The sequence below is a fragment of the Monodon monoceros genome, unplaced genomic scaffold, assembly GCF_005190385.1.
Source record: "Monodon monoceros isolate NGI ecotype Baffin Bay Population unplaced genomic scaffold, NGI_Narwhal_1 Super_Scaffold_1, whole genome shotgun sequence".
NCBI lineage: Eukaryota > Metazoa > Chordata > Mammalia > Artiodactyla > Monodontidae > Monodon > Monodon monoceros.
Window position 1 is genome coordinate 71,232,484 of NW_021703765.1, and position 27,973 is coordinate 71,260,456.

Genomic DNA, 27,973 nt, shown 5'->3' on the forward strand with positions numbered 1-27,973 from the left:
CACACACACACACACACACACACACACACACACACACACACACACACGAGTGAATAACCAAGACAGCCCAACTGAATGACTTGATATTCATGTCCTATACAAAGTCATATTCTGTTTTCGATACACTTTCAGTGTAGCTTCCCTAAAATGTATATACAAGTACAGTACAGAATCTTCAAAAGGATCATTGTCTTCAAAACTAATTCTTCTGCTTTCTTTTAGCTTCTTAGAAACCTTTAGGTCAGGGATAGTCTTTATTCATAGTGTCCAGCTGGTAGTGACAAGGGATCCAACTCAAAGGGGCTTGGTAGGACTAGATTTAGGAAGTAGTAACACTTTGTAGATGAGGTATCTAGGTTAGCTACTTGATGTTTCAGTTTTGTTTTGTTTTGCTTTGTTTTTTAACTTAACAAAATCAAATGCTTTCAAACAGGGCTCGACTCTTAATTGTAATGGAGATGATGGAAGGGGGAGAGCTATTTCACAGAATCAGCCAGCACCGGCACTTTACAGAGAAGCAAGCCAGCCAAGTAACAAAGCAGGCAAGTTAACCCCGGGTACCAATCAAACTGCCAACAGTGTTGGTTAACAAGCACAATTTCATTGAGGGGAATAAAAGAAAGCTTGAAGAAAAGCTCTATTTGATCTCTCATTGCCTGCTTTGTTATGTAATTAGAAAAGATGCCTTGACAGGAGGAATGTGACCCCCTTTTATGCTTTGGTGGGGGGAACCTGTATTCTTAAGTGGTTTTCAATTGTTTGCCTATGATAAGATTTAAATAAAGTCTGGAAGGAAGGTAATCTTAACTCCTTTTTAGATTGTAGATAATCTTTAGATGTATAGCTTCCAAGCACTGTTATTGGACTTTGAGATAAAATGCTAGTGATACTACCTGAAAGACTGTATGGTGTAAAAATATGTTCTAAGGCAATTACATATAAGGTACTTTTTGCTTATGAGTCACCTTTCTCTCATCAGATTTTAATAGTAGTCTAAGGTCTTTGTAATTCTGGGTTATTCCTGGTTTTATGTTCTCTCTATTTTGACATCACATTTTATTGCTAGAGGAATGATGTACGTCACAAACAATACTAGGAATCCAGCTGGAAATAACCTCATGAGGAGATGAAAAAGCTAAACCCTCAAGGTTTCTCTTCAGGCCAAGCAAGCAAAGCAGAGAGAAGCAGGACACGTAACCCAACTGGTTCTTAATGAAAAAATTCTTCCAAATTTTCTGTGAGCCTCAAGCACTTTTTTTTTTTTTGTGGTACGCGGGCCTCTCACTGCTGTGGCGTGTCCTGCAGCGGAGCACAGGCTCCAGACCCGCAGGCTCAGCGGCCATGGCTCACGGGCCCAGCCGCTCCGCGGCATGTGGGATCCTCCCGGACCGGGGCACGAACCCGCGTCCCCTGCATTGGCAGGCAGACTCTCAACCTCTGCGCCACCAGGGAAGCCCAACCTCAAGCATTTTTTGATGCCTCCTTTCTGGTAGGGAGGAACTGATATTTGGAATGCCAAGGCAATTCCATACAGAGTGTTAAAGAACAGATAAACTCTGTTCTATTTGATTTTAAAAATTATAGCTTGTATTTTTCAAATATTAGGCCTAAAGGATGAGCTCTGATAATCTTCTGTAAAACCAAACTCCTTTAAATCCACCTAAACAGGCAACATTTTCAACCAGTGGGACGGGCAGATTAGAACATCAGGTGGAAAAATCCATTCAGCTGCTTTCTGTTGTTCTTGAAAGCAGAACTTCAAGTTGGGCTCCCTGAAGAGTGCAGGTTTCCTTTGAGTCAGGCGTTAGTGCCGCTGCCCTGCTAGGGGGAAGCCAGGCCCTCTGAAGACTGCCTGGCCCAGTGTTTGCTTTGCAGTACTTGTCACATCTCAGATTAATGGAAGTGCAAGTATTTCATTTTTCCCATTTCATACAGGATTTAACCATCAGTTGATTATGACAAAGAATTGTTTTACTGTTGTATTTTTTCTTTTTGTTGAACAAAATACAGCTTAATTCATTTCTATTTCTTGATATCTGAAATCTTACTTAATTTCTGCTTTAAAATTGAAAACTGACCACAGTCTTAATTGACTTAGTAAGGATCATTTTTTAACATCCTGAGTTCTCTAAACCAGGGGAATTAAAGAGCTATCTTTTCTAAGATATGGTTGCTCCATTATGTCCTTTCCAGATAGCTTTGGCTCTACAGCACTGTCACTTGTTAAACATCGCACACAGAGACCTCAAGCCTGAAAATCTGCTCTTCAAGGATAACTCTTTGGTGAGATGACTTGCCCTTCTGTATTTTAGTGCTGCTACTCTGAGTATAGTTCAGGAACAGTGTGTAGGTGTGTATATGTTTGGAGTGCTCTGAATCCATGGTGAAGAGGCTTTAGGCCAAAGTGCTGCAATCAGCTTACTTTTCCCATATCTGTTTCCTTGCTAGAGGCTCAGAGAAATTGTACCATACCCCTGGCATCGATCATTTTGGATGACACTGATGTGTGTTTGTACATAAGGACTTTAGATTTTGGATATTATTTGGAATGACTTTGGGAAGGGGCAGGAATCTATATGCTGTTATATGTTACCTTGGAACTTAATGGTTGTGTTTAGTGTTAACCCTCATAAGGTGTGTTTTCCTCTCCAGCCCCAATCCATGCCCCATGCACTGTGTCCCACCAGATAACTTACTCTGGCTATCATGAAGCTGATGTTGAGGGTGAAGCAGCACCCTAGATTGATGAGAGATAATGGGCCAATAGAGTCAGGAAGCATCTTGATTTTAGTGCTGCCTTTACAAGTTATAAAACAGGGATGATTGTGAGTGGGTAGAAATTCCTTACTTCTGTATTACTAAGAACAGTTTCTAAATATGAATCATTGTCTCCAGAGCTGAGGACATGCTACTCATAGGTTCAGGTCTCAGCTAGAAACTCCTGAGAGCTTAAGGTAACATGTCTTGCACCTGCATTTTCCTTTAACGTTTTCCGAGAACTCTGGAGCAGTGACTCCCATTTGTTTTATTTCAGGATGCTCCAGTGAAGTTGTGTGACTTTGGATTTGCCAAAATTGACCAAGGTGACTTGATGACACCTCAGTTCACCCCATATTATGTAGCACCTCAGGTAAGCATGTGCTGTTTCTTCCGTAGGATGTGTCACCAAGCTGCCTGTAGACTCACGTTTCTTCCATCCCACAGCATGAGTGGGTATATATTACAAATGGAAGAAGGAGGACTCAGCTTCATAAACCTATAGGCTGCTTAATTTGGTGCAGGCATTTTATTCTTTTAAAAGCAGCCTTATTGAGGTATGATTAATATACAATAAAATACTTCTACATTAAGTGTAGTTTGATGAGTTTTGACAAATGGATACTCCTGCATGAACGTCACCAAAGTCAAGATGCAAAACATTTCCATCACTTCAAAAACTGTCTTGTGTGCCTTTGCAGTCATTCTGCTCCCAACTTAATCCCCTTAATTAAAACCACTGATCTACTTTCTGTCATTATTGGTTAGTTTTGCCTGTTGTAGAATTTCATAAAAATGGAATTCTGTACCTTTTGTGTTTCACTTCTTTGGCTCAGCATGTTTTTCAGATCCATCCATGTTTCTGTATGTATCAGTAATTAGTTCCTTTTTATTGCTAAGTAGTATTCCATCATATGACCAAGCCACATTTGTTTATCCATTCACTGACTGATGGCCATTTGGGATTGTTTCCTATTTTTCACCATTAGGAATAAAGTTGCTAGGAACATTCATTTACGAGTTTTGGGGGACATACCCCTCCCCTTTAGGTAAAATCTTTTTCCAAAATGGTTGTATGCACCACTAATGTAATGTAAATGTTCCAGTTTCTTCACATTCTTATCACCAACTCATGTTTGTTAGTGTTTATAATCTTGGTTATTCTGGTAGGTATGTTCGTGTTATTTCGTTATGGATTTAATTATAGCATTTTCCTGATGGCTACTGTTGTTGAATATTTTTTCATGTGTCTACTGGCTGTTCTATTGTGAAATATGGGTACAACATTCTGTTGTGTAGTATGGGTACAAATCTTTTGCCCTTTTTGTGTTGTTTTATAAATGAGATATAAGAATTTTTTAAATTATATTCTGGATACAAGTTCTTTGTCATATATATGTATTAATATTTTACTGCTGCTGTAACAAATTGCCACAAACTTAGTAACTTAAAACAGCACACATTTATTACCTTACAGTTTTGGAGGTCAGAAGTCTGAAATGGTTCAGGATGTCAGCAGGACTGTGTTCCTTTTGGAGGCTCTAGGGGAGAATCCATTCCCGTGCCTTTTCAGCTTCTGAGGCCACCTGCATTCTTTGGCTTGTGGCCTCTTTTTTTTTTTGCGGTACGCGGGCCTCTCACTGCTGTGGCGTCTCCCATTGCGGAGCACAGGCTCTGGACGTGCAGGCTCAGCGGTCATGGCTCACGGGCCCAGCTGCTCCGCAGCACGCGGCATTCCCCCAGACCGGGGCACGAACCCGTGTCCCCTGCATTGGCAGGCAGACTCTCAACCACTGCGCCACCAGGGAAGCCCTGACTTGTGGCCTCTTCCTCCATTTTCAAAGACAGCAGTGTAGGTAGCATCTTCCAGTCTCTCTGACTCTGACCGAGGATAATTGGTCAGATTATCCTGGGTAATCCAGGATAATCCCCCATCTCAAGATCCTTAATTTAATCAAATCTTAGAAGTCCCTTTTGCTGTGTAAGGTAACATATTCATAGATTCCAGGGATTAGGACAGGACTTCTTTGGGAGGCCATTATCCTGCCTACAACATATGTATTATGAATATTTCTCTCAGTCTGTGGCTTGCATTTCAGTTTTCTTTTTTTTTTTTTGGCCGTGCCACATGGCATGTGGGATCTTAGTTCCCTGATCAGGGATCGAACCCATGCCCCCTGCATTGGAAGCACAGAGTCTTAGCCACTGGACCGCCAGGGAAGTCCACATCAGTTTTCTTAATGATCTTTTGAATAGTAGAAGTTTTAAATATTGATCAAGTCCAATTCACCAATTTTTTTTTTCAATGGTTAGTGCTGTTTGTTCCTAAGAAGTCTTTCCATATCCATGGAGATGAAGATTTTCTCATGTTTTCTTATTAAAGGTTATAGTTTTAGCTTTTACATTTTAGACTGTGATCCATTTGAGGTGTGTGTGTGTGTGTGTGTGTGTGTGTGTGTGTGTGTATATGTGTATAAAGGGTCAAGCTTCTTTTTTTCCCTTATGGATGTCGTTGTTTCCATATCACTTGTTGAAAAGACTATCCTTGCCTCATTGAATTACCTTACAGTTTTGTCGAATTGAATTATTTTGCAGTTTTGTCGAAAATCAATTGACCATATATGTGTTGGTCTATTCTAGGCTCTATTCTGTTTATTTGATACATACGTCTATATATCATCTGGATCACTGTAGCTTTATATTAAGTCTTGACCTATATTAAGTCTTGACCTCAGATAGTGTAATAAGTCCTTCAAATGTATTCTTTTTCAAAATTGTTTTCACTATTCTGGATCCTTTGCATTTCTCTGTAAATTTTAGAATTCAATTCTCTATGACAGAAAAGCCTCCTGGTATTTGATTTGAATTGTATTTAATCTACAGATGAATTTGGAGAGAATTGACATCTTAACAATATAAAGTCTTCTATTTAATGAACGTGGTATATCTTTTTTTTTTTTTTTTTTTCTGTATGCGGGCCTCTCACTGTTGTGGCCTCTCCCGTTGCGGAGCACAGGCTCCGGACGTGCAGGCTCAGCGGCCATGTCTCATGGGCCCAGCCGCTCCGCGGCATGTGGGATCCTCTCAGACCGGGGCACGAACCCGTGTCCCCTGCATCGGCAGGCGGACTCTCAACCACTGTGCCACCAGGGAAGCCCAAACGGTATATCTTTCCATTTATTTAGGTCTTTCATTTTTCTCAGAAACACTTATTTCTTAATGTATAGGTTTTATACCTATTTTCTTAAATTTTTTCCTATATTTTATGTTTATGGAAATTATTGGAAATGATATTTTTAAAAATTTCATTTTCCAATTGTTTGTTTATAGTTTGTAGAGAAATAAATGATTTTTGATCCCTTGAATCCTGGGATCTTGCCTAAATCGCTTATTAATTCTAGTAGATTTTTTTAATAGATTTGTTAAGATTTTCTGCATACAAAGTCATGTCATCTGTGAATAAAGATAGTTTTACTTTGTTCTTTCCAGTATGTTTGCCTTTTATTTCTTTTCCTTCCCTTATTGTGTTGGCTAGAACTACCAGTTGAATATAAGTGATGAGAGCAGACATCCTTGCCTTGTTCCTGATCTTACAGAAAAAATGTTCAGTCTTTCACCATTAAGTATGATATTAACTGTTATGTTTTTTGTAGATGTCCTTTATCAGGTTGAGGAAGTTTCCTTCTGTTCCTAGTTTACTGAAAGGGAATGTGTTAAATTTTACCCAATGCTTTTTCTGCATCTATTGAACTGATGATATATTTTTTCTTCTTTATTTCGTTAATATGATGAATTAATTGATTTTCAGGCATTATACCAATCTTACATTCCTAAGATAAAACTCAGTCATGATGATTGATTTGTTTTGCTAATATTTTGTTAAGGATTTTGTGTTTTTTAACAAAAGGGATATTGGTCCATAATCCTTTCTCATAATGTCTTTGCCTTGTTTCAAGGTATCAGGGTAATAATGCTGACATCATACTATTAGTTGGGAAATGTGTCTTCCTCCTTTATTTTCTGAAACAGTTTATGTAAGATTGGTATTTTGGAGTTTTCATTGTGGATTTTTAATGATGTAATCAATTTAAAAATAGGTATAGGTCTATTGAATTTTTATATTTCTTCTTGAGCCAGTTTTAGTAATTTGTGTCTTTAAGAAATTTGACTGTTTTTTAATTTATTGGCATAAAATTATGATAATCCCTTATTAACCTTTTAAATCTTTGTAGGATCTGTAGAGATGGAGGTGGAAGTCTGGAAGTTGGCTTGCTGCTTCTGCAGTTAGTCCTTTAGTATGGGAGTAGGGAATTGAGTCAGTCTACTTAGGAGTTGAGCTTAGTGTGAGCTCTGTTGTTGCTATTGTTATTTTTACTGTGTCACTGGCTTGGGATTCCTCTCTTGTTACCTTGTGCTTAGGGTGGGGTTTGGGGTGCCACAGGTTTGTGTGTTTTTTTGTGTTTCTTCTCCATCTTTATCTTTGGCATTGGCTGTGTGCCTCTGCCTCAGAGGGGCTTTTGCTTCACAGTCTTTTTCTGCCACTAACAGTGGACTGCTGTTACTTATTACTTGGTGCTTGCTAGCCTGATGGAGGGTGATGGCAACGATGGGTGGAGAGGTATCTCTTTTCTGAACCAGCCTCAGCCTTGGTCAGGTCCTGTTTTCTTGAGTCTCAAGAGCAGAAGAGCATGTGAGTGGGTGCGAATGCCCCTTGTTTCCATGGCTCCTAAGGGGTCTGCTAGCCCCAACTTTGCCTTTAGCAATTTGTTAAAAATTTAGCCAAATTCTTTTTATGCTTATGGCATGCTCTAATGCTTTCTCCTGGGCTCTGTCACAGATGAGCCAGTCTTTATGTGTTGTCTCTTCTTGGAAGGGACAAGAATACTTTGTTGCTTTGAGACCTCTGATAAGTTCAAGAAAAGTGATGATTTTATAGTTTATCTGGATTTTTCTTGCTGTTAGGGTGAGAGTGACACCCTTTCCAGCTCTCTACATCCTAGACAGAAACAGCAGTCCCAGCCGTTTGATTATAGTATGGGTGTTTGTTTTTCCTGCTAGGGGTTTATTGAGCTCCTTGGATCTGTCAGTTTATGGTGTTTACCAATTTAGGAAATTTTTCAGACATTTATTCAAATATTTTTGTGCTTGTCCTCTCTGTGCCATTTTAACGAGACTCCAGTTATATGTATGTTAGATCACACACTGAGCATTGAGGTTCTGATCTTTTTTTTTTTTCCTTCATTTTGTTTTGATATCTGTGCTCCACTTTGGCTAGATTCTATTGCTAGGTCTTCAATTTCACGACTCTTCTGCATTGTCTAATCTGTGAATTTCCTCACTTCAGATTTATATAATCTGTTTCTCTTCTCATTTTGTTAATGTTTCCCTTTAAGTACCTCAGCATATTTAATAACTTATTTAAATCCTTGTCTGCTGATTGCATCATCTGTCATTTCTGAGTCTGCTTCTGTTGATTGATTTTTTCCTTCCTGGCTATAGATCCCATTTCCTGGCTCTGGATAACATTTTTCTGCTTCCTTGCATGTCTAATAAATTTTGATTGGATGCTGGATCTTATAATATTATGTTGATGAATGTCTGGATTTTGTCATTGAAGAGTATTAAAGATTGGTTTGGCGAGTGGTTAAGTTACTTGTGGATTAGCTTGGTTGTTTTGAAACTCATTTTTAAGTTCTGTCAGGGCAAGTCTAGAACAGGATTTATTCTAGGGCTACTTCAACCCTACTCCCCAGATGAATCACTTCTGGGTCCTCTATTGATGCCACACATGTTCAGCGAGGTCTCTTTACTCTGGCTAGTTGGAGCTCAGATACCTCCTAGACTTGTGTGACACCTGGGAATTATTTAGCTTACAGCTCCAGTAGTCATTACAGTACCTGGTTGCTTCCCTGGCTTCATGGAATCTTGCTCTACTATGTGCAGCTTACTATTTAGCTAGACTCAAAGGGATCCTTATGCAGATTTTTGTGAACCTTCCCCACAGTTAATACTGTGCTCCACTAATTTCAGCCACACTGCTGAACTCTGTGAACCCCCTGTGCCCTGCTTAGATTCTCTTTCCCTGAACTGCATTCCACAAAGTGCCTTTTGGTAGTTCATTGGACTTACCACATTTGCTTGCTCTCTCTCAGGGTTCACTGACCTGTATTGCCTATTCAGTGGCAGAAAAGGTATTTTTTATATTTTGTCCAATATTCTAGTTGTGTATGGTAGAAATGCAAGTTGTACTGGTTAATCAATCATGGCCAGCGTGTCATTTATATATATATATACATACATACATACATATATGTGTGTGTATGTGTGTGTGTATATATATATATATATATACACACATATATATACATATATAGAGAGCTGGTGCTTATTCTTTTCGAGATTTGTTTTATATAAGCCTTCTTTAAAAAATTTTTTTTATTGAGATGTAATTGATACATGATAAACTATACATATTTAACTTGCACAACTTATAAGTTTTGACATACACACACACACTCATTAAACCATTGCCACAGTCAAGGTAGTGAACGTATTTGTCACCCCCCAAAATTTTATTGTGCCCCTTGAAATCCTTCCCTGCCTCTCTATTTTTCCCTGCATTGCCAGGCAGCAGTTGATCTGCTTTCTGTCATTATAGATTAGTTTGCATTTTCTGTAGATTTATATATAAAGTAGCACATCATATGGTATTTTCTTTTGGGGGGGTTTTCTTTCACTCAGCAAAATTACGTTTAAGATTTATCCATGTTATTGCATGTATCAATAGTTCTTTCGTTTTTACTGCTGGGAAGTATTCCACTATGTGGATATACCATGGTTTGTTTATCCACTCATCTATTGATGGACATCTGGGTTGTTTTCAGTTTTTGGCTGTTAAAAATAAACATGTTACAAACATTTTTGCACAGGTTTTTGGATGGACATTTATTTTCTTTTCTCTTTGGTAAATACCTAGAGTGGAATGGCTAGATCATGTGGTAGATGTATTTAACTTATTTAGAAACTGCCAAGTTGTTTTCCAAAGTGGTGTTCAATTTTACATTCCCATCAGCAGTGTATGAAAGTTTCAGGTCCTCCACATTCTTACTAGCATTTGGTATGGACAGTCTTTTTATTTTTTATTTATTTATGTATTTTAATTTTTTTAATATTTATTTGGTTGCGCTGGGTCTTAGTTGCGGCAGGTAGGGTTCTTAGTTGTGGCTCACGGGCTCCTTAGTTGAGGCTCGCCAGCTCCTTAGTTGTGACATGTGGGTTCCTTAGTTGAGGCAGGCAGGCTCCTTAGTTGTGGCTCGAGGGCTCCTTAGTTGCAGCTTGCTGGCTCTTTAGTTGCAGCACATGGGCTTCATAGTTGCAGCATTCATGTGGGATCTAGTTCCCTAACCAGGAATCAAACCCGGGCCCCCTGCGTTGGGAGCATGGAGCCTTAACCACTGTGCCACCAGGGAAGTCCCCTGGACAGTCTTTTTAGCCATTTTAGTGACTATGTAGCAGTATTTCATTGTGGTTTCAATTTGCATTTCCCTAATAACTAATGATGTTGAGCATCCATGGTGCTTCTTTGCTGTCTGTATATTTTCTTTGGTGAAGTATCGGATCAGATCTTTTCCCCATATTTTAAATTGGATTGTTTATTTTCTTATTGCTGAATTTTACAGTTTTTTAAATATATTTTGGATATAAGTCATTTATCAGATATATGCTTTGGAAAGATTTTCTTCCAGTCTGTGGCTTATCTTTCATTCTCTTAACAGTGTCTTTTTTTTTTTCTTTTTTTAAAAATTGAAGCATAGTTGATTTACGGTGTTTCAGGTGTACAGCAAAGTGATTCAGTTACACACACGCACACACACACATGTATATATACTTTTTCAGATTCTTTTCCATTATAGGTTATTTCAAGACATTGAATATAGTTCCCTGTGCTATACAATAGGTCCTTGTTGTTTATCTATTTTATATATAGTAGTGGGTATCTGTTAATCCCAAATTCCCACTTTATCTCTCCCCCACTTTCCTCTTTGATAACCATAAGTTAGTTTTCTAAGTCTGTGAGTCTATTTCTCTTTTGTGAATGAGTTCATTTGTATCACTTTTTTAGATTCCACATATAAGTGATATCACATTATATTTTTTGTCTTTCTCTGTCTGACTTCACTTAGTATGATAATCTCTAGGTCCATCCATGTTGCTGCAAATGGCATTACTTCATTCTTTTTTATGGCTGAGTAATATTCCAGTGTGTGTGTGTGTGTGTGTGTGTGTGTGTGTGTGTGTGTGTGTGTCTATCACATCGTCTTTATCCATTCCTCTATCGATGGACATTTAAGTTGTTTCCATGTCTTGCCTATTGTAAATAGTGCTACTGTGAACATTGGGTGGCATATATCTTTTCAAATTAGTGTTTTCATCTTTTCTGGATATATGCCCAGGAGTGGGATCACTGGATCATATGGTAACTCTATTTGTAGTTTTTTAAGGAGCCTACATACTATTTTCCACAGTGGCTGCACCGATTTACATTCCCACCAACAGTGTAGGAGGGTTCCCTTTGCTCCACACCCTCTCCAGCATTTATTATTTGTAGATTTTAAAAAAATATTTATTTATTTGGTTGTGCTGGGTCTTAGTTGCAGCAGGTGGGATCCTTAGTTGTAGCTCACCAGCTCCTTAGTTGCAGCTTGCAGCCTCCTTAGTTGCAGCACTTGGGCTTTTTAGTTGCAGCAGGTGGGCTCCTTAGTTGTGGCATATGAACTCTTCGTTGTGGCATGCAAATGGGATCTAGTTCCCTGAGCAGAGATCAAACCTGGGCCCCCTGCATTGGGAGCGTGCAGTCTTAACCACGGTGCCACCAGGGAAGTCCCTATTTGTAGACTTTTTGAAGATGGCCATTCTGACTGGTGTAAGGTGGTAACAACATCTTCTGAAGAGCAAAAGATTTTAATTTTGGTGTGAAGGCCAATTTGTTAATTTTTAAAAAAAATTTTATGGACTCTGCTTTTGGTTTTCTATCCAAGAAATCTGTCTTAACTCAAGATCACAAAGATTTTATGCCACAAGTTTTATAATTTTAGGCTTTACATTTAGGTCTGTGATCCATTTTGAGTTAATTTTTGTATAATGTGTGAGGTATGGATCCAAGTTCATTTTTTAGCATTTGGATATCTAGTTGTTCCAGTACCATTTGTTGAAAAACTATCTTTTCTCTACTGCATTGCTTCTGAGCCTTTGTCAAAAATCAGTTGAATGTATATGTGTGGGTTTATTTTTGGATTTTCCACTCTGTTCCATTGATCTCTTTGTCTGTCTTTACACTAATACCATACTGTTTTGATTATTGACACTTTTTAATAATTTTTGAGATAAGGTAGTTTTAGCCCTCCAACTTTGTTCTTCTTTTTCATAGTTGTTTTGGCTATTCAAATTTCTTTGCATTTCCATATGAACTTTAGAATTGGCTGTTTACTTCTACAAAAAAGCATGCTAGGATTTTGACTAGGGTTGTTTTAAACGTATAGTTCAGAATGGGATCACTGACATCATAACAATATTGAGCCCTCTGACCCATAAGCCAGCTGTATTTTTGTCTTTGGTTTTGCTCAGCAATATTTGTATAGTTTTCATGTACACGTCTTTCACATGTCTTTTTAGATTTATTCTTAATTTTTTTTTTTTTTTTTTTTGCGGTACGCGGGCCTCTCGCTGTTGTGGCCTCTCCTGTTGCGGAGCACAGGCTCCGGATGCGCAGGCTCAGCGGCCATGGCTCACGGGCCCAGCCGCTCCGCGGCATGTGGGATCTTCCCGGACCGGGGCACGAACCCCTGTCCCCTGCATCGGCAGGCGGACTCTCAACCACTGCGCCACAAGGGAAGCCCAATTCTTAATTTTTTATGCTCTCATAAGTGGTATTTTCTTTTTCAGTTTTAATTAATTCACTTTATTATTCTTGTGTGAAAACACAAGCCTTGTGCAACACAAGATGGTCAATGAATTGCTGATAGGGAGCCTTGGTGAGCACAGTCCCCTTCGAGAGGTCAGGTGTAAGATAGCTGTAGGTCTTAGAGGTGGCATCGAAGGTGGCCTTGGTAAAGTTGCCTAATGAGGCTGTGCAGCCGCTGACCAAGGTATAACAGTTTTCAGTGCCTGCTGTCAGCAGCAGCTTTGTGGCCACGAAGACCAAGACACTAGCAGTGGATCTGGGTGCAAGGATGAAGCATACCAGCAGAGAGCTGCAGTATCCTGTCACCTTCAAGGAACTGTATGGGGTTTGCCAATCTTGTGTTTCCAGGAGTCCCATTACCCATGACAGCGGAGTGGTTGGCCAGGAGGATGGCCCTGTGGATGGCAGTGGTTACCTCCTTGGAGCACTTAACACCCAGACCCATGTGACTATTACAGTCCCTCATGGCAACAAATACCTCGAACCTGAACTGCTGGCCAGCACCATTCTGCTTTCACTGCTTTCAAAGGCATAAGGGACTCCCCTAGGGAAAAGTAACCTCAGATCGAGAGGAAGAAGAGATAAATCTCCTTCAGGGACTTAATCTTCATGTCCTTGACCTCGGCAAACACTGATAAATTGCTGATTCCAAGAAAGAAAAAAGTTTTTGAAAGTATTTATGTAGAGTTTTTTCAGTTGTTGATTGTTGACTGCCAGTGACTACCCTCTTCAGCCTTCCAGCAGTCTGTCTCAAGCTGCAGGTCGCTGGTGTGATTTTCAGTAAACTGTCCCCTTTGGTATAACTCTGACAGGTACTGGAGGCACAGAGAAGGCATCAGAAGGAGAAATCTGGCATCATACCTACCTCGCCAACACCCTACACTTATAACAAGGTAGGAGAGGAGATACTAATCTTTACCCCTTGGGTGTAGCCCCTCTTCTCCTATGAGGTGTTTGTGGCCCTCTGGGAAGGTGGCAAATTCCATTCTTATCCCTTAATATTGCTGCCCAAGAGGCTGAAAGCAGCCACATATGCAGAAGAGTGGAATTCAAGTATTTGTCTGATGAAATAAGATTCATACCAGTTTAGGTTTTGCAGCAGGAACCAAAGGCTATGGTCACCTGGAGGTTATTTATTTGGCTAGCTGTACAGTCCACTGATCACATTTAAAGATATGTTTGTCTTGCTTTTTTGAGGTGGAGGCCATTTCAGAGAATATTATTTGTCCATTTATGGTGCCATTCTTTCTAACCCCATAAAATACCCAACTTAGAACAGTGTCTAGTACACATAGCAAGTGCTCCCAAGTGTTACCTGGTACTTCACAGTTCTTAATCAGTAGCCTACACATCAAGCTTCTCTGTTCTAAAGTATGAGAGGTTTAGGGCCTCTTGAAACAGGTCCTAGAGGTCCTGGAGGCACTGAGTAGATCAGAAAAAAATGATGCTGCTTGGGGACTCCAGGTGATATAGATGGTAGAGAGGGAGCTGAGGATGGTAGAAAGGCAGGCCAGCTCTTCCTGGTCCCACACCTTTAGAGGGCTCCACATATTCCTAATGCATGTGCGTGCACACATGCAGGCATACATATCGAAGAACACACAGGCTTCTGTGGCACTCAGGACCCTCCACTTGCATTGGCACTGGCACTGGCACAGCATGACCAGAACGCTAAACAACTACTTTCATGATTAACACTGTTCAGTCCCCAAGTAAGAACTGCTCCACATCATCTTGATCTACTTGCAAAACTGTAGGCAGCTGTGCCCTTATATAGTGAAGGTTGGAAGTGAGGGCTGTGCTGATTATAGTCAGTCAGAAACTGCTTCCTGCTTCCCAATGCAGACAGGAATTGAGTGGTAGAAGCACTTAGCTAACAGAGGTATTAACTTACTTGATACGGTCTTCTCATCATGAATACAGTGGATTCTTGTGTGATACATTATTTCCCAGTACTATTTTTTTCTCCTCTTCCTGTTCCATTTCGTGAATCTGGTGGTGTTTGTGAATTAGCACATGGCATTCATAAACTTACACTCCACAGATGAGTAGTACATTGCAATAAGTTCATATTACTTTTGAATGTGTATATATGTTGGTCTAGTTATCATCTTTATATTGGCAACTAAGTGAACACTGACTGCTACATTCACAAATAATTTTTTAAATAAAAATAATGTAAAAAGATGTAGTTAAAATTTCAAAAGTTAAATAAATACATCAACGTTAATTAAAAAGAAAAAGAAAAAGAGGCAGTAGGTCAGGTGACTTGCTGTGACTCCACCACCATTCAGCTGTATGATGTTGGTTGGTGCACTTAGTTTCACTCTTGACAGATGACCTTAGAGATGACAAGATCTCTGTAGTATCAGTTTCCTCATGTGAACTATTTTTTAAGATTTCTCTCCACCTCTATAATTTTATAAGTATGTTCTACAGCATGGGTCATGTCATCTATAAATGTCTACTAGTATGATGCCAAGACATGGCTGAGAGTACCTGAGACACCTCATTTTCCAGGCTTCACTCAGAGCAGCACACAGCTGTGGTGTGAGGAGCGTGTGGCCACAGTGGCAGGTTCCCTGGGCTGCCTTTCTCAGGTGGACACTGCTTTTGTCCTGCAATTCAGGAGGACAAGCCTCTGTGTTGAAGCCTCTGAGGACCCAGTTTCCGAGGCAGGTAGAGCTACGTTTAATTAAAATAGAAGTCCTTTATTAATAAGCATGCTGTGACTACAGGCCATGAAATCACCTTAATATCTACAGACATGGTAGTTGGTGGCAGTTTTGTTTCGTTCAGAATATCTTCCCCAAGAATGGTCTTGCAAATGGGCACAGTGAGTCCTTCATGGCCAAAGGATTGCTTTTAGCCTCCTGTTTTTCCCTGCAGTGCCTGTCCCTAAGCTTTGTCAGACTGCTTTGGGCCTTTATAAAATGACTTGTGCTGTTTTATAGAGTCAGCCCACCTGTGTCCTAGCTGCTTTGTTCCTGCACCCTCAGCCCTGCCCAGGTGGACAGAGTAAATGTTTCACAACCAGCTGGCTTATATCTATCACTTTTCTGGCTGGGGACAAAGTATCCTACATCTGTACCCAATAATCAGGTAGCAGCTTGGGCCTAAGCAGTGAGAATAAGTGACTATTTTACCCCAGACTGGCCTTGTATATATGGTGTGCACATGTGTAGTGTTGGTAGCACGTAACAAATAAGGAGAGAATGGTTAATTCTCTTAAGACTTCCTGAAGCTTTTACAGTCTCTGTGAAGTGATTCTCAGAGATATCAGCCTGTGTATATCAGGGGCTGTTTCTGGGTCAGTCCTAGGGACTTTATTTTAGAGCTGTGCCTCTGCTGTGAGTGACCATGTTCTTTTTGCTTTCAGAGCTGTGACTTGTGGTCCCTAGGGGTGATTATCTACGTGATGTTGTGCGGATACCCTCCTTTTTACTCCAGACACCACAGCCGGACTATCCCAAAGGATATGCGGAGAAAGATCATGACAGGCAGTTTTGAGTTCCCAGAGGAAGAGTGGAGCCAGATCTCAGAGATGGCCAAAGATGTTGTGAGGAAGTGAGTCCCCAGGCCACTGCGGGGGGAGGCCAGGGAGGCCTTAAAAGTGGTGGAACACAAAGGAATGTTGGGTAAAGGAAAGTCATTTGTTTCCCAGGCATGCTCCTTCTCATTTTAGCATCACAGAAAATTTTCCCTGGAGCCTGAGATGAGAGTTCTCAGTGTCCACACCTTGGTGAAATTGGAGCTTTGCTCCCTCCTGTTGCACTCCTAGAATTTGTCCTTAGGGTTGAATCCAGGTCCCTTGGTAGCCATTGTATCTGTGAGCATTAATTTAGGACCTTAAATGGTAACCCCCCTGGTGTACCCTTCCTGCACGGAGGCCGGTCATTTGGGACAGACATGATTCCAGGAACTGAACTGGGGTGCTAAAATGACCATGATGCTTTTGGCTTTTCATTCCTTAGCTGCTGTGGGAGTGTGTGATTGGTTGTGCAGGGCCTGGACCCCACCTCCTGCCCTTCCTACTGCTAGTTGGTTGCTCTGGTGTATATTAAGATGGAAAGATTTAGAAGAATTAGGGGTAGTGAATGGATGATGGAGACTTGACATTCAGAGTCCTTTGGAGAAATTAGCTAGAGCACTAAGAAAGAAGTCAGACCTAAATATGAGGTGTCTTTGCTTTTTCTACCCACCTGTGTCAGAGGCTTAGCTGACTGGAACTTGGACGCTGTTCTGGTATCCTACCGCTTGTTCTTCACTGAGTAACTTTTCCTCTTTTGGTTTCAGTTTCTTCATCTGTAATGCGATAAAGATAAGCATTAAAAGGGCAGTACCTGGGAACTGTCTCCTAACAGTACAGCTGTTTCTGTATGGAGATTACTCTCTTTCAGAAGTGAGCTTGTTCTGTTGGTTAGGTGTTTATGTATTCAAAAAGGGACTAGTTTCTAAAATATAAAGGTGAAAGTTTTTTAGGAGGGTGGAGGCAATGTTTAAATCATCATTTGTCTTCCTATGCTCTTTCCCTGCTGTATTCTCAGTTACTTAACCAAAATATCAGTATCCTCTAATTGGTTCTTTGCAGTTCTGTAGAATATATTTCCTCTCCCTAGAGCAACATTGATTATCTTCTTTCAGCATTGAGATTCTTTTCTAAATAATCCTTTCTTTAGAATCTGAAGCTGTTTGTTCACAATGATCCAAAAGGTTACAGAGAACATGAAAGAGCAAGTAGGCATGTTGTCCTGACTCTGATGTTTGGAATGGGAGGCTGTGTATTTGGAAGAAGGTGCTGTAAGAGGCCCAGGGAATATGCTGGGGTGAGCTAGGAATTGCATTAGGATAAATGTACAAGATGTAAAGAACTATGGTCAAAAAGCCGATGGTACAGAACAATACATTAGGCTTAGAAGGAAATGCCATCCCCTTCTCAGAGATTAGATTTTTAGCTTTTTGTTGTTGTTTTGTGTGTGTTTTTTTTGTGTTTTTTTTTTGCGGTACGCAGGCCTCTCACTGTTGTGGCCTCTCCCGTTGCGGAGCAGTAGGCTCCGGACGTGCAGGCTCAGCGGCCATGGCTCACAGGTGCAGCCGCTCCGCGGCATGTGGGATCCCCCTGGACCGGGGCACGAACCCGTGTCCCCTGCATCGGCAGGCGGACTCTCAACCACTGCGCCACCAGGGAAGCCCTAGATTTTTAGCTTTTGAATGTCTTTGGAATAAAGGGTTCATGTCCTGCCAAATGGTGACAAGAGTTTTATCACAAGTAGCAACCTGGATTTTCAGAACCGTATGACCCCTCGACTAATTCTAAAGTCACTGTTAGCCAAAAGAGCACTTTGAGTCCCTTTTGGAAATTATAGCCCACTGTCCTAGAAACATTAGTCTGGGGATTCAGTGTCTCAGGAACTGTAAGCCATATGTAAGATTACTTTACTGAACCTAGAACTCAGTCTGAGGTATCACTGGACTAAGCCTTTTCCTACCATTCTTATCTCAATTTATTTAGTATAGAAAGAACTGCCTAAGGACAGAGTGCCCTCACAACTAACGGTTAGGGACGAGAGCCCCACCTCTGTCCTGCAAATAGAAAGCCTAGGCTTGTAAGAGTTGGTGGAAAGTCAGAAGCTGGAGCTGGTTAGAGCCAGACCCAGGAACTTCCCGGCCTCTGGAAGCAACTGCATGGCAGCCCTGTTGGCCTTTTCTCCACAGGCTCTTGAAGGTCAAACCAGAGGAAAGACTTACCATCGAGGGAGTGTTGGATCACCCCTGGCTCAACTCAACTGAGGCCCTGGATAATGTGCTACCCTCTGCTCAACTGATGATGGATAAGGTTTTGAATGATGCTTATTTTGTCGGCCGAAAAGGCTGTGTTGGGAAGGAATGCTGAGGCTTGACTCAATGAGGGGTTAAAGGCAAAACAATGCAGAGCACACAGTCTTTCCCAGAGAAATATCTCTGGTCTTCCAAAGATCAGGATTGGAAATAAAGAGATTATTTCCGTAAAAGACCAGATCAAGGCCTGGTAAATACACTAAGGGAACACTCAAAGGACTATCCTTCATATTTGTGCTATGGGGTTGGGGGCCCAGAGCAGTATCAGACACCGTTCTTTTGCCCAAGGAGTTTAAACAAGACTGGTTGGAAAGACCAATAAACACAAAACAAAGAGGGAACATTTTCAGACATCAGAGCTTTTGCATGCTAAATTTTCTGTGAATGCTGTGGAAATTCAGAAAAAGAGAACATCTTTGAAGGGCTGTAATTAGGGAAGGGTTCCCAAAGAGAAGGCAAAAACCATCACAATTATTAACTATTGTGTGGCATTTTTTAACCCCTTTACATGTTTAACCCCTTTACATGTAATGAAGCCTGACTTCATTGATGGGAAGTTGGTAAAATGGGTGTGGCAGACCTGGCTTTGAAAGTAGACAGAGGGGTTTAAGTCTTAGTAGGATATAATTGAGAGGCTATTGTAGATTTTTGAGAAGAGATTTGCCACAGGGAAGGTGTTTAGGGATGGTTAGTCAGACTTGCAGACTTTCCAACCTAATACTTTTACAATAATCTAGAAGCTGAGAAGCTGCTCTAGGAGCAGAGAAGTAGAGATGAATGAATAGGCTCAATATTTTTGAAGACAGATTTCTACAATTTTTGGTGACTGACTAGATATAAGGGGACAGTGGGTGGCATATCTGGTGACACCATTGACAGAGGGAAATCAGGAATGAGGCTGGTTTTGGGTGAAGGGAAGTCTCTTAGGTTTTAGATATTGTTTAAGGTGGTAGATGGATGTGTGGTGTGGAATCAGAATGTGGCTGAGAGGGAAAGGCAGTGACACAGACTTGAGTGTTACTGACTTAGAAGGGATGGAGTTGAAATGTAAGCGAATAGGAAAAAAGAATGCTAAGACCTCCCTTAGTTTAGCTGGAGTATGAGAGAGAAAGGAGAGCTAGAAGGAACAGAGTTTTCTGCTATCTCTGATTTGTGTGCAGTTGTCTTCCTGGTTTAAATGTGCCCAGTAGTCCAGAAATGGTTTGTTTGGTCAGTCCAAAATACAAAAGGATTACTTATACCCTCTGGTTGTCAGCAATTGAGTGTTACATTGTGGCTTTCCTCAAGATCTTGAAATGGAGAAATAAGATTGCCTTCTGGAGTTACTTTAAGATTAGTGTATAATGAAGCCAAGTATGGATATGCATAATCTTCTTAATGAGGAGGAGTAGCTCCTGGGCCTGTAAGATGGAACTGCAATGTGACAGTGTATTCCCATTTTTAAAGAAATGATGTGGTCAAGATGCAGGCTGGTCAGCTTTGGAAGTGTAGAAAAAATGTCCACATATGCAGAAGCTGAATAGTGTCCATCTAAGCTGTGCCTAAGAGATGGAGCCTGAGCTCACAACCTTGAGGTGTTCCCATCTTTTTGGTCGGGCTATCACGGATAAGGAAATAGATTCAAGGGTCTGGGGGCGTGTAGCCAGGGCCAGTTAGTATAGTTCTCTTAAATGAGTTCAAACTCTTCCTGATCTAATTGCATGCTTACCAAGGAACTACTTTTGTAAATTGTCAAATTTTGTTGTTGAAATTCAAACAACATGGAGGTATATAAAATAAAAAGCAAAAGTTCCCTTTCATTACCCTGCCTCAGTCTCACCCCTCAGAGGTGAGGTGACCTATGGCTTGATGTATTCTTCCTGATCTTTTTCTGGGGAGACACACACACACTCACAGAGTTTGTCTTTTTTTTTAAATACAGAAGTGGGATCGTCTCATTCTTACAAAGCCTTTTCTGATTATTTGCCTTCCCTTATTGGTCTGCCCGTAGTGAGAGAACGCACTGGTCATAAAAACAGACTTGAAGAGTGCTAGACCTTATGACAGTTATTTCTCATTGTAAATTAATTGACTGGCTTATAGATCAGTTTGTGAGGGTCTACTATGCTCACCAGGTGAAATGCTTGGGGTTCTGAGCCATCAGGGCTAAGGTGACTGTCTACACCATGGGGGCAGTGAGTAAATGCCAGTCAGGGAGGCTTCTCAGGTGGCAGCCTGCTAGCTTTTCCCCTGATGTACATGTATGACTCTCTTTACACTTGCCCTTGCCAGTGACTATGAGTATGAGCCTTGTTAGTATTTCTTACTTGCATTTCTGTCAGCCCACAGGAAAGAAGGGCTAGCTGTTGGCCTGGTCTTCCCTGGGCCCTGCTGATCCATGGGGAAGAGTCCTCTGCCTTATCAAAATTTGTATACTGCCAGCATAAGAATGAAATTGCCACCTTAGTTCTTTGTGATTCTCCTTCCCACTGTCTTAGATTGGCTTTTTAGGTGCCCAGAATGTGGAAAACTGATGACAGTGTTTGCATTCAGGCGGTGGTTGCAGGAATCCAACAGGCCCATGCAGAACAGTTGGCCAACATGCGAATCCAGGACCTGAAAGTCAGCCTCAAACCCCTGCACTCTGTGAACAACCCCATTCTAAGGAAGAGGAAATTACTCGGGTAACTGAGCTTATTTCTTCAGTTCTCCCTCATGGCTAGTGTGGTTGAGTACAGGGTTCTGTAAAGGTCAGCCAGGGGTCTGCCCTTTTTTGTCTCTTAAGAGGGTGGAAAGGATATGTTCTTTAAATAGCATCAGAAGTTGGAGATACTCTATAGTTAATTATTTATCTGAAAAATCTGTTCCTTATGTTTAGCATTAACATCTGTTAAGAGTTGGGTTTTGGGGTCTCACCTTGTTATTACCTCTCTCCCAAACTTCTAAAGCACCAAGCCAAAGGATGGTGTTTATATCCACGACCGTGAGAATGGAGCCGAGGATTCAAATGTTGCCTTGGAAAAGCTCCGAGATGTGATTGCTCAGTGTATTCTCCCCCAGGCTGGTAAAGGTCACACCATTTATGAATGCTCTGTGCGTGTCTGTGTGTGTGCACATGCACATGACTAAAGGAGTGGTTTAATTTGAAGTTGTCTGTTTCATCTTTGTGTTATAAGAAAATAAGTACATTATATAGTTTGTGCCCACTGAAAAGAATGGACGGTGGGAACTCAGAAAAGTGAGGCTCTGGCCCACCTTTGGTTTCCTGTAAAATTTCTAGTTTCGGTTTAATTGCCAGCGTCAGACACAGCACGTAATTTTGTATTTTCCTAGTTTGTTAATGAGATTACAGGATAGAGGATGGAAAATGGAAAATGTGAACAGGGTCAGGATTAGGTTGGGAAGGTCAGGAGGGTTGGGAAACACCATATCCAGAGCCCTTAGAGTACAAGGCTGTCATTAACTTGTGAATGTAAAGAGACGATCTCAAGTTCAGAAGCGGCCCTGGCTGCTACTTGTATCATGGGCAGGGTGGGACTTAAACAGAAGTCCTTTCGAGTGAGAGCTGTCTTTCCAGTATGTTCTCTTTCCACCTAATGGGGTATGATGGGCTTTTCTCAGCAGATGAATGAGATGCTTCAAGTAGTAGGCCAGGAAACTGTTGAGTTGACCAGTCTTCCTAGATTCCTTGGCTTTTAAGGGAACTTACTAGTGTGCCTCAGGTAGCCTTCCAAAGTAAGAAATGAGCTTAGGAGAAAGAAGGTAGCCCACTCAGCCTTATTCTCCCTCCGGCTCATGGTCTCTTAAGTTAACCAGGTGCTTTTGCTCAGCAATAGTCCGACCTCCTATGGGATGCCTATTTCCCATCCCCCAGTGCTAAGACTCTGGGGGCATCAGGGAATTTGTGTGAGGTGGTCAGAGCAGGAAGAGTTGAGAAACCAGAAGCGGTCTACATCAGTGGTCCCCAACCTTTTTGGCACCAGGGACTGGTTTCGTGGAAGACAATTTTTCCATGGACTGGGGGCGGGGGGTGGGGGGATGGTTTCAGGATGATTCAAGTGCATTATGTTTATTGTGTGCTTTATTTCTATTATTATTACATTGTAATATATAATGAAATAATTATACAACTCACCATAATGCTGACAGGAGGCAGAGCTCAGGTGATAATGTGAGCGATGGGGAGTGGCTGTAAATACAGATGAAGCTTCCCTCGCTTGCCCACCACTCACCTCCTGCTGTGCGGCCCGGTGGTTGGGACCCCTGGTCTACATGTAATGTAGGGACTAGAAGTAATGATAGTCTGGTAAAGCTTGCACCTTTAATCATCACTTCTCAATAAGTTGGACCTCATGTCCTTCCATCTCTGACACTAAAATCCCATGATGCTGCAGGAAAATGCAACTTCTTCTTCATCTTTATCAATAGGAGAGAATGAAGATGAAAAGCTGAATGAAGTAGTTCAGGAAGCTTGGAAGTATAACCGGGAATGCAAACTCCTAAGAGATACTCTGCAAAGCTTCAGCTGGAATGGTAGGAGCCTTAATTATGCCTTTCCCCAGGAATGCAGAGAAGTAATTGTGTTTAGAATATGTAGGATCTCTGGGGGCTGAGCTGGGACTGTTTTCAGGTAAAGTAGGGCTGGCGAGTGAGTGGAATACTGTGGGACAGGGGGTTAGCCCTACAGTAACTGCCCAGGCATATCTGGACATCTGGCCCTTTCGCTTGTTTTCCAGAGTTCAGATGAATTATGTGTCGCAGATTCATTGCTGCAGAGCCCCCGTCACATACCACTGGGGCAAAAAAACAGTCAGATCTCAGAACTCCTTCCAGATACCTGAACTGTTCACTGGGTATTAAGGAGCAGTATACTCTGAAGGGGAGAAAGAGGGCAAAGTACCACAGAGTCCGCCCTGCTGATCTGCTTAGCTTAGAGAAAACCTGTTTCACTGAAGAGTAGAGAGTGCCAAATCTGCTGCTCTTTGAATTTTTTTCCCCACAGGCAAACAAGGTACAGGTGTGTTTTTTGAGCTGCTTTTGTATTGTCTTTCTACTTTAGCAGACTAAACTAGACTTAAGGTCTAGGATGCTCAGGGAAGGAAGCAAACTCATTGCCTAGCTTGATTCTTGGACATGAGAAATCCAAAGTGCTAGCCTGACCATTCCCATACTTGGAGGAGATTAGCTTCCCTAGGATTTTTTTTATTTTTTAAGATTTTGAAATATCAATACAGAAAAGTGATCACATTTGAGGTATGCACGTCCGATGAATTTTCACAAAGTGAACACTCCCATGTAACAAGCACCTAGAACATGTAGTGGAGCATGTGCCCTCTTTTAACTGCTACCTCCCTCCTCACAAGGGTAATTATGATCCCAGTTTCTAGCAGTATATATTAGTTTTGCCTGGTTTTATATTTTATGTAAGTGGAGTCAGAGAAGTCTATGTTCTTTTGTGTCTGGCTTCTTTTAGTCAAGATTATATTTGTGAGATTCAACCATATTGTTGTGTGTAGCAGCAATTCATTCTCATATATATGTATGTAAATATATATATATTCTCTCTGTATATATTTTTCTCCATATATATACACATATATGTTTTTTGTATTTATATTTATCCATTCTGCTGTTGAACGGACATATGGGTTGTTTCCAGGTTTTGGTAATTAAGGAAAGCACTGCTATAAACACTCTTGTGTACATCTTTTATGAATATTTTAATGAACTCATTTCTCTTATGTATCTAGGATTGGAGTTGCTGGTTCATGGGGATATTCATCTGTTTAGCTTCAGTAGGTACTGCCACCAGTTTTCCAAAGTGGTTGTACCAATTTACACTTCGACTAGCAGTGTTTGAGGGTTCTAGTTATTCTATATCCACACCAACCCTTGCTATTGTCTTTTTCATTTTAGTCATTCTGATTAATAAGTACTACTGGTATTGCGTGTCATTTTACTTTGCCTTTCCCTGATGACTATGAGCTTAAGCACGTTTTAATGTTTATTGGCCATTTAGATTTTGTTAAGTCCCTATTCTTTTGCCCATTTTTCTATTGAGTTGTATCTCTCTTATAGATGTGTAGGAGTTCTTTATATAGTCCGGATATGAGTTCTGTTGTCGACATACATATCACAAAGAACTTCTCCCTCTTTGTGGTTTCTTGCTGTGCTGTTGTACTGAACATGGGATTTTTACAGCCAGGTTAATAAGCTGCTCAGTTCTACTTGAAAAATGGGGGAGTTGAACTGCTTTTGATCAGTGTTGGTGATGGTTCCTCCATGGTGAGGGTGAATTTGACACTGGTGAGATGTACCTTATTGGGTCCCTGTCAAGAATCTTATCACCTCCCAAACAGTTTGGAGACTGACACTTTTTCTTTTTTGGGTTTCAGGTCGTGGATTCACAGATAAAGTAGATCGACTAAAACTGGCAGAAATTGTGAAGCAAGTGATAGAAGAGCAAACCACATCCCACGAATCCCAATAATGACAGCTTCAGACTTTGTTTTTTAACAAGTTGAAAATTTATTCATTAATGTATAAAGTAATTTGTATGTAAATTAATAAATCATAATTTCATTTCCACATTGCTTAAAGATGCTGTATAAATTTAGATACAGGATTTACTAATAGTATAGTTCATTTGTTTTTAAGAAAAGCTCAGTTCCTAATATATTATTACTTACTTTAGGATTGTTTAGTCATATGTGGTAAAGCTGACAGATGGTATTGTCAAGCAAGATTGTTTTATTTGTAATAAAGTATACAAAAACCATTTGCCAGTGGTAGGCAAAGGACCAACTATACTGACCTTAGTAAACAGTTGAATCAAGTACTGTGGAATCTGGTTTCAATTGCCCTGTGTATTTTACTTTCTGCACTATCAGTGGATTAGCTCTGGTGCCAAGAAATTTTTGTGGATCCATGTTGCAGACTGCTTGCCTGTTACAGGGTGCCACCTCCCATGATGGAAGAGGCAGGGAGTTGAGCCCTCATTTCTCTTATCCCTAATTCCCTAGAGAAGAGTGGTAATATTCCTTTTTTGTCATATTTTTTTAAAAGGTATTGGTGTACTTCTTAAATCTAATGGGATTCTCTATTGAGTTTATTCTTTTCATGTTTAACCAGAGCTTCAGCCCTCCCACCTCCTTTGAGATCCTTTGTCCTCTCCCTTTCCTGCAGCCCTCACCAGCTCCATTGCTTCTTATCTCCTTTCCCTGTTCTTCTGGCCCCTTTTATGGGATGATTTTTCTGAGAAAGTTACATATCATAAAAACTGGACTATTGGGTTAGCATCTAAAGATGGTCCAAGTTTTTTCTCTTAAAGCTACCCTTTTTCTCTAACGTTTCTGCCTGGGTTTCATGGTGGCATCCCCTGGGATGCATGTATTTTATTTATCACCCTTCATTTTCAGGAAGCATGGTTCTGGCCCAGAGATCAGATACTTGAATAGAAAACAAGGCTGGGTGCTTTTCTACTTTGTTGTTGTACATATGGGCATCCATAACACACCATTTTTATTTATTTTTTTAGCAGTTCTTGATTGGTGGTTCTGTGTTGGTAAATGGGAGAGCTAATAGGCCAACTCCAATTCACAGAGGAGAAGAAAAGGATCAGTAGGCTCAGTTATTCAGTTTCATCCCATCAAATTCTCTTCAATCAAAATCAACCCCACAGAGCTCACTTATTTTCTAACTCTTCCACTTTGCTGAGTATGTCTTCAGGGTGACATTTGCTTAGTATGTCCCATATGTGTGTGAATGACTGTAGGAATATATGATAAAAACATTAAGTATCTCTTAGAAATTACCTTACACATTGGTTCCCTTTTACTTTGGAGAGTTTTAAATTCAAGGCATTTTTTGAGGTAAGGCTCACTAATCCTCGGTGATTGATAACTGCTACAAATAGATACCCTATAAGGAGAATTCAATACTTTTTTTTTTTTTTTTTTTTGCGGTACGCGGGCCTCTCACTGTTGTGGCCTCTCCCGTTGCGGAGCACAGGCTCCGGACATGCAGGCTCAGAGGCCATGGCTCACGGGCCCAGCCGCTCCGCGGCATGTGGGATCTTCCCGGACCGGGGCACGAACCCGCGTCCCCTGCATTGGCAGGCGGACTCTCAACCACTGCACCACCAGGGAAGCCCGAGAATTCAGTACTTTTAAACATGGCAGAATCTAACAGGCAGCAGAGAAAAAATGTTTTCTTATTTACTAACCAGAAAACTTAGCTGAGAGTTGAATTAAGGGTTGAATTATTCTGTTTTTTCAGTGAAATGCAGTCTTACAAATCAAAATCACTTCTTACAATCAGGAAAAACTCTGCAGTTGTTTCTGGAACAACTGAATACCTGTTATTTTTCTTATCTTAGGGTAGAGGTTCAGTGTTCGCTTGGGAGAGAAAGGCAGTAATTAACTTTGTTACTCTTCTTTTTCTTCAGAGGAATCTTCTAGCATGCCCAGTCTACCATTAACTTCTCAAATTTGTTATCTGGGTGTCTTCTAGAGGCTCAAGATGATTTCCTTCCCTGTGTGGTGAATTTTAGGCATGATCTAAAAGGGTATCCAAAAGATTCTTCCTTTTACTCTGAGCAGCAGTTGCCCGTGTTTCTTTAGTCTGAATTAAACTGGCCGTGAAAATGAGTGCTGTATCCAGACAGGTCCATGCTGAAAGTTTGTGAATACCCTGGAGGATGCTCTAGCTGTTGTAACTCAGAAGTGGGTCCTATCCTACAGAGAGCTGCTTGACAAAACAACAACTTCCAAAAGGCTCAGCAATGTTTGGTCTTTAAAGTGGAGTTCTGTTTATGGAATTTGTTTGTAGGCCAGTAGCAAATTCTGCTTTAACTTTACCAGTCAGGTTTACTAATAAAACATTCACATGTACTGGAAGTGAAACAAAATCATCCTTGTCTCTTTTGGCCTGTCTGTCTAATGCCTGTACCTGCAGGAAGTTCACACTGTAAGAACAGTTCTCATAGGCAGGAGGTTAGAGTCTTCAGTTTTCCTACATGATTTGCTAACCCTCTGCTTACTATAAAACCATTACTCAAATACCTTTAGACTTTACCATAGTTATTAATCTGCTTGATGCAAAACAACTTTTGTATTTTTCTGGCTAATGTATTGTATAAGCTATAGGAGAACACCTGTGAGAAATTTATTGTCTGAAACATATGATAGGAGGAACTGCTTTTTAAAAAGAGTTTTGTTTTTGTATTCATTTGAGATAGAACAAGTTGAAGGAATTATTGGTTGAAGAAGTCAAATGATTTAAATCAGATCTTGTGTGTGAATGCTTGCGTGCGTGTGTATTTATTGAAGAAAATGTGTCTCAATTTGAGAACTGGAAAATTGGATATTTGATTTTAATTATATTTTTATTTATTTAAAAAAGTAGAAGTGGTCTTTCATTATTGACTTTTTTGTCCCA

At 40.7% G+C, this 27,973-nt stretch overlaps 2 protein-coding genes and 1 pseudogene across 4 annotated transcripts in view; 1 reads left to right on the forward strand and 2 right to left on the reverse strand.

Moving 5' to 3' along the window:
* MAPKAPK5 (MAPK activated protein kinase 5) overlaps window positions 1-25,381 on the forward strand; it is a 38,860-nt gene extending 13,479 nt beyond the window's left edge. Inside the window, exons 5-14 of one of the 2 annotated variants that reach the window (XM_029220373.1) lie at window positions 434-542; window positions 2,194-2,283; window positions 3,035-3,130; window positions 13,531-13,611; window positions 16,098-16,285; window positions 18,434-18,554; window positions 21,089-21,219; window positions 21,484-21,599; window positions 22,964-23,068; window positions 24,931-25,381. In XM_029220373.1, the coding sequence (XP_029076206.1) occupies window positions 434-542; window positions 2,194-2,283; window positions 3,035-3,130; window positions 13,531-13,611; window positions 16,098-16,285; window positions 18,434-18,554; window positions 21,089-21,219; window positions 21,484-21,599; window positions 22,964-23,068; window positions 24,931-25,025 (1,132 nt within the window). In that variant the 3' untranslated portion in view covers window positions 25,026-25,381. Of the gene's footprint in view, window positions 1-433; window positions 543-2,193; window positions 2,284-3,034; window positions 3,131-13,530; window positions 13,612-16,097; window positions 16,286-18,433; window positions 18,555-21,088; window positions 21,220-21,483; window positions 21,606-22,963; window positions 23,069-24,930 lie in introns of both variants that reach the window. The other variant, XM_029220367.1, reaches the window with a different exon arrangement.
* LOC114894124 lies at window positions 11,682-16,936 on the reverse strand (annotated as a pseudogene).
* TMEM116 (transmembrane protein 116) overlaps window positions 13,628-27,973 on the reverse strand; it is a 126,244-nt gene continuing 111,898 nt past the window's right edge. Inside the window, exons 11-12 of one of the 2 annotated variants that reach the window (XM_029220425.1) lie at window positions 16,921-17,023; window positions 13,628-15,403 (exon numbers count right to left, since the gene is read on the reverse strand). In XM_029220425.1, the coding sequence (XP_029076258.1) occupies window positions 16,934-17,023 (90 nt within the window). In that variant the 3' untranslated portion in view covers window positions 13,628-15,403; window positions 16,921-16,933. Of the gene's footprint in view, window positions 15,404-16,281; window positions 17,024-27,973 lie in introns of those variants that run through there. The other variant, XM_029220415.1, reaches the window with a different exon arrangement.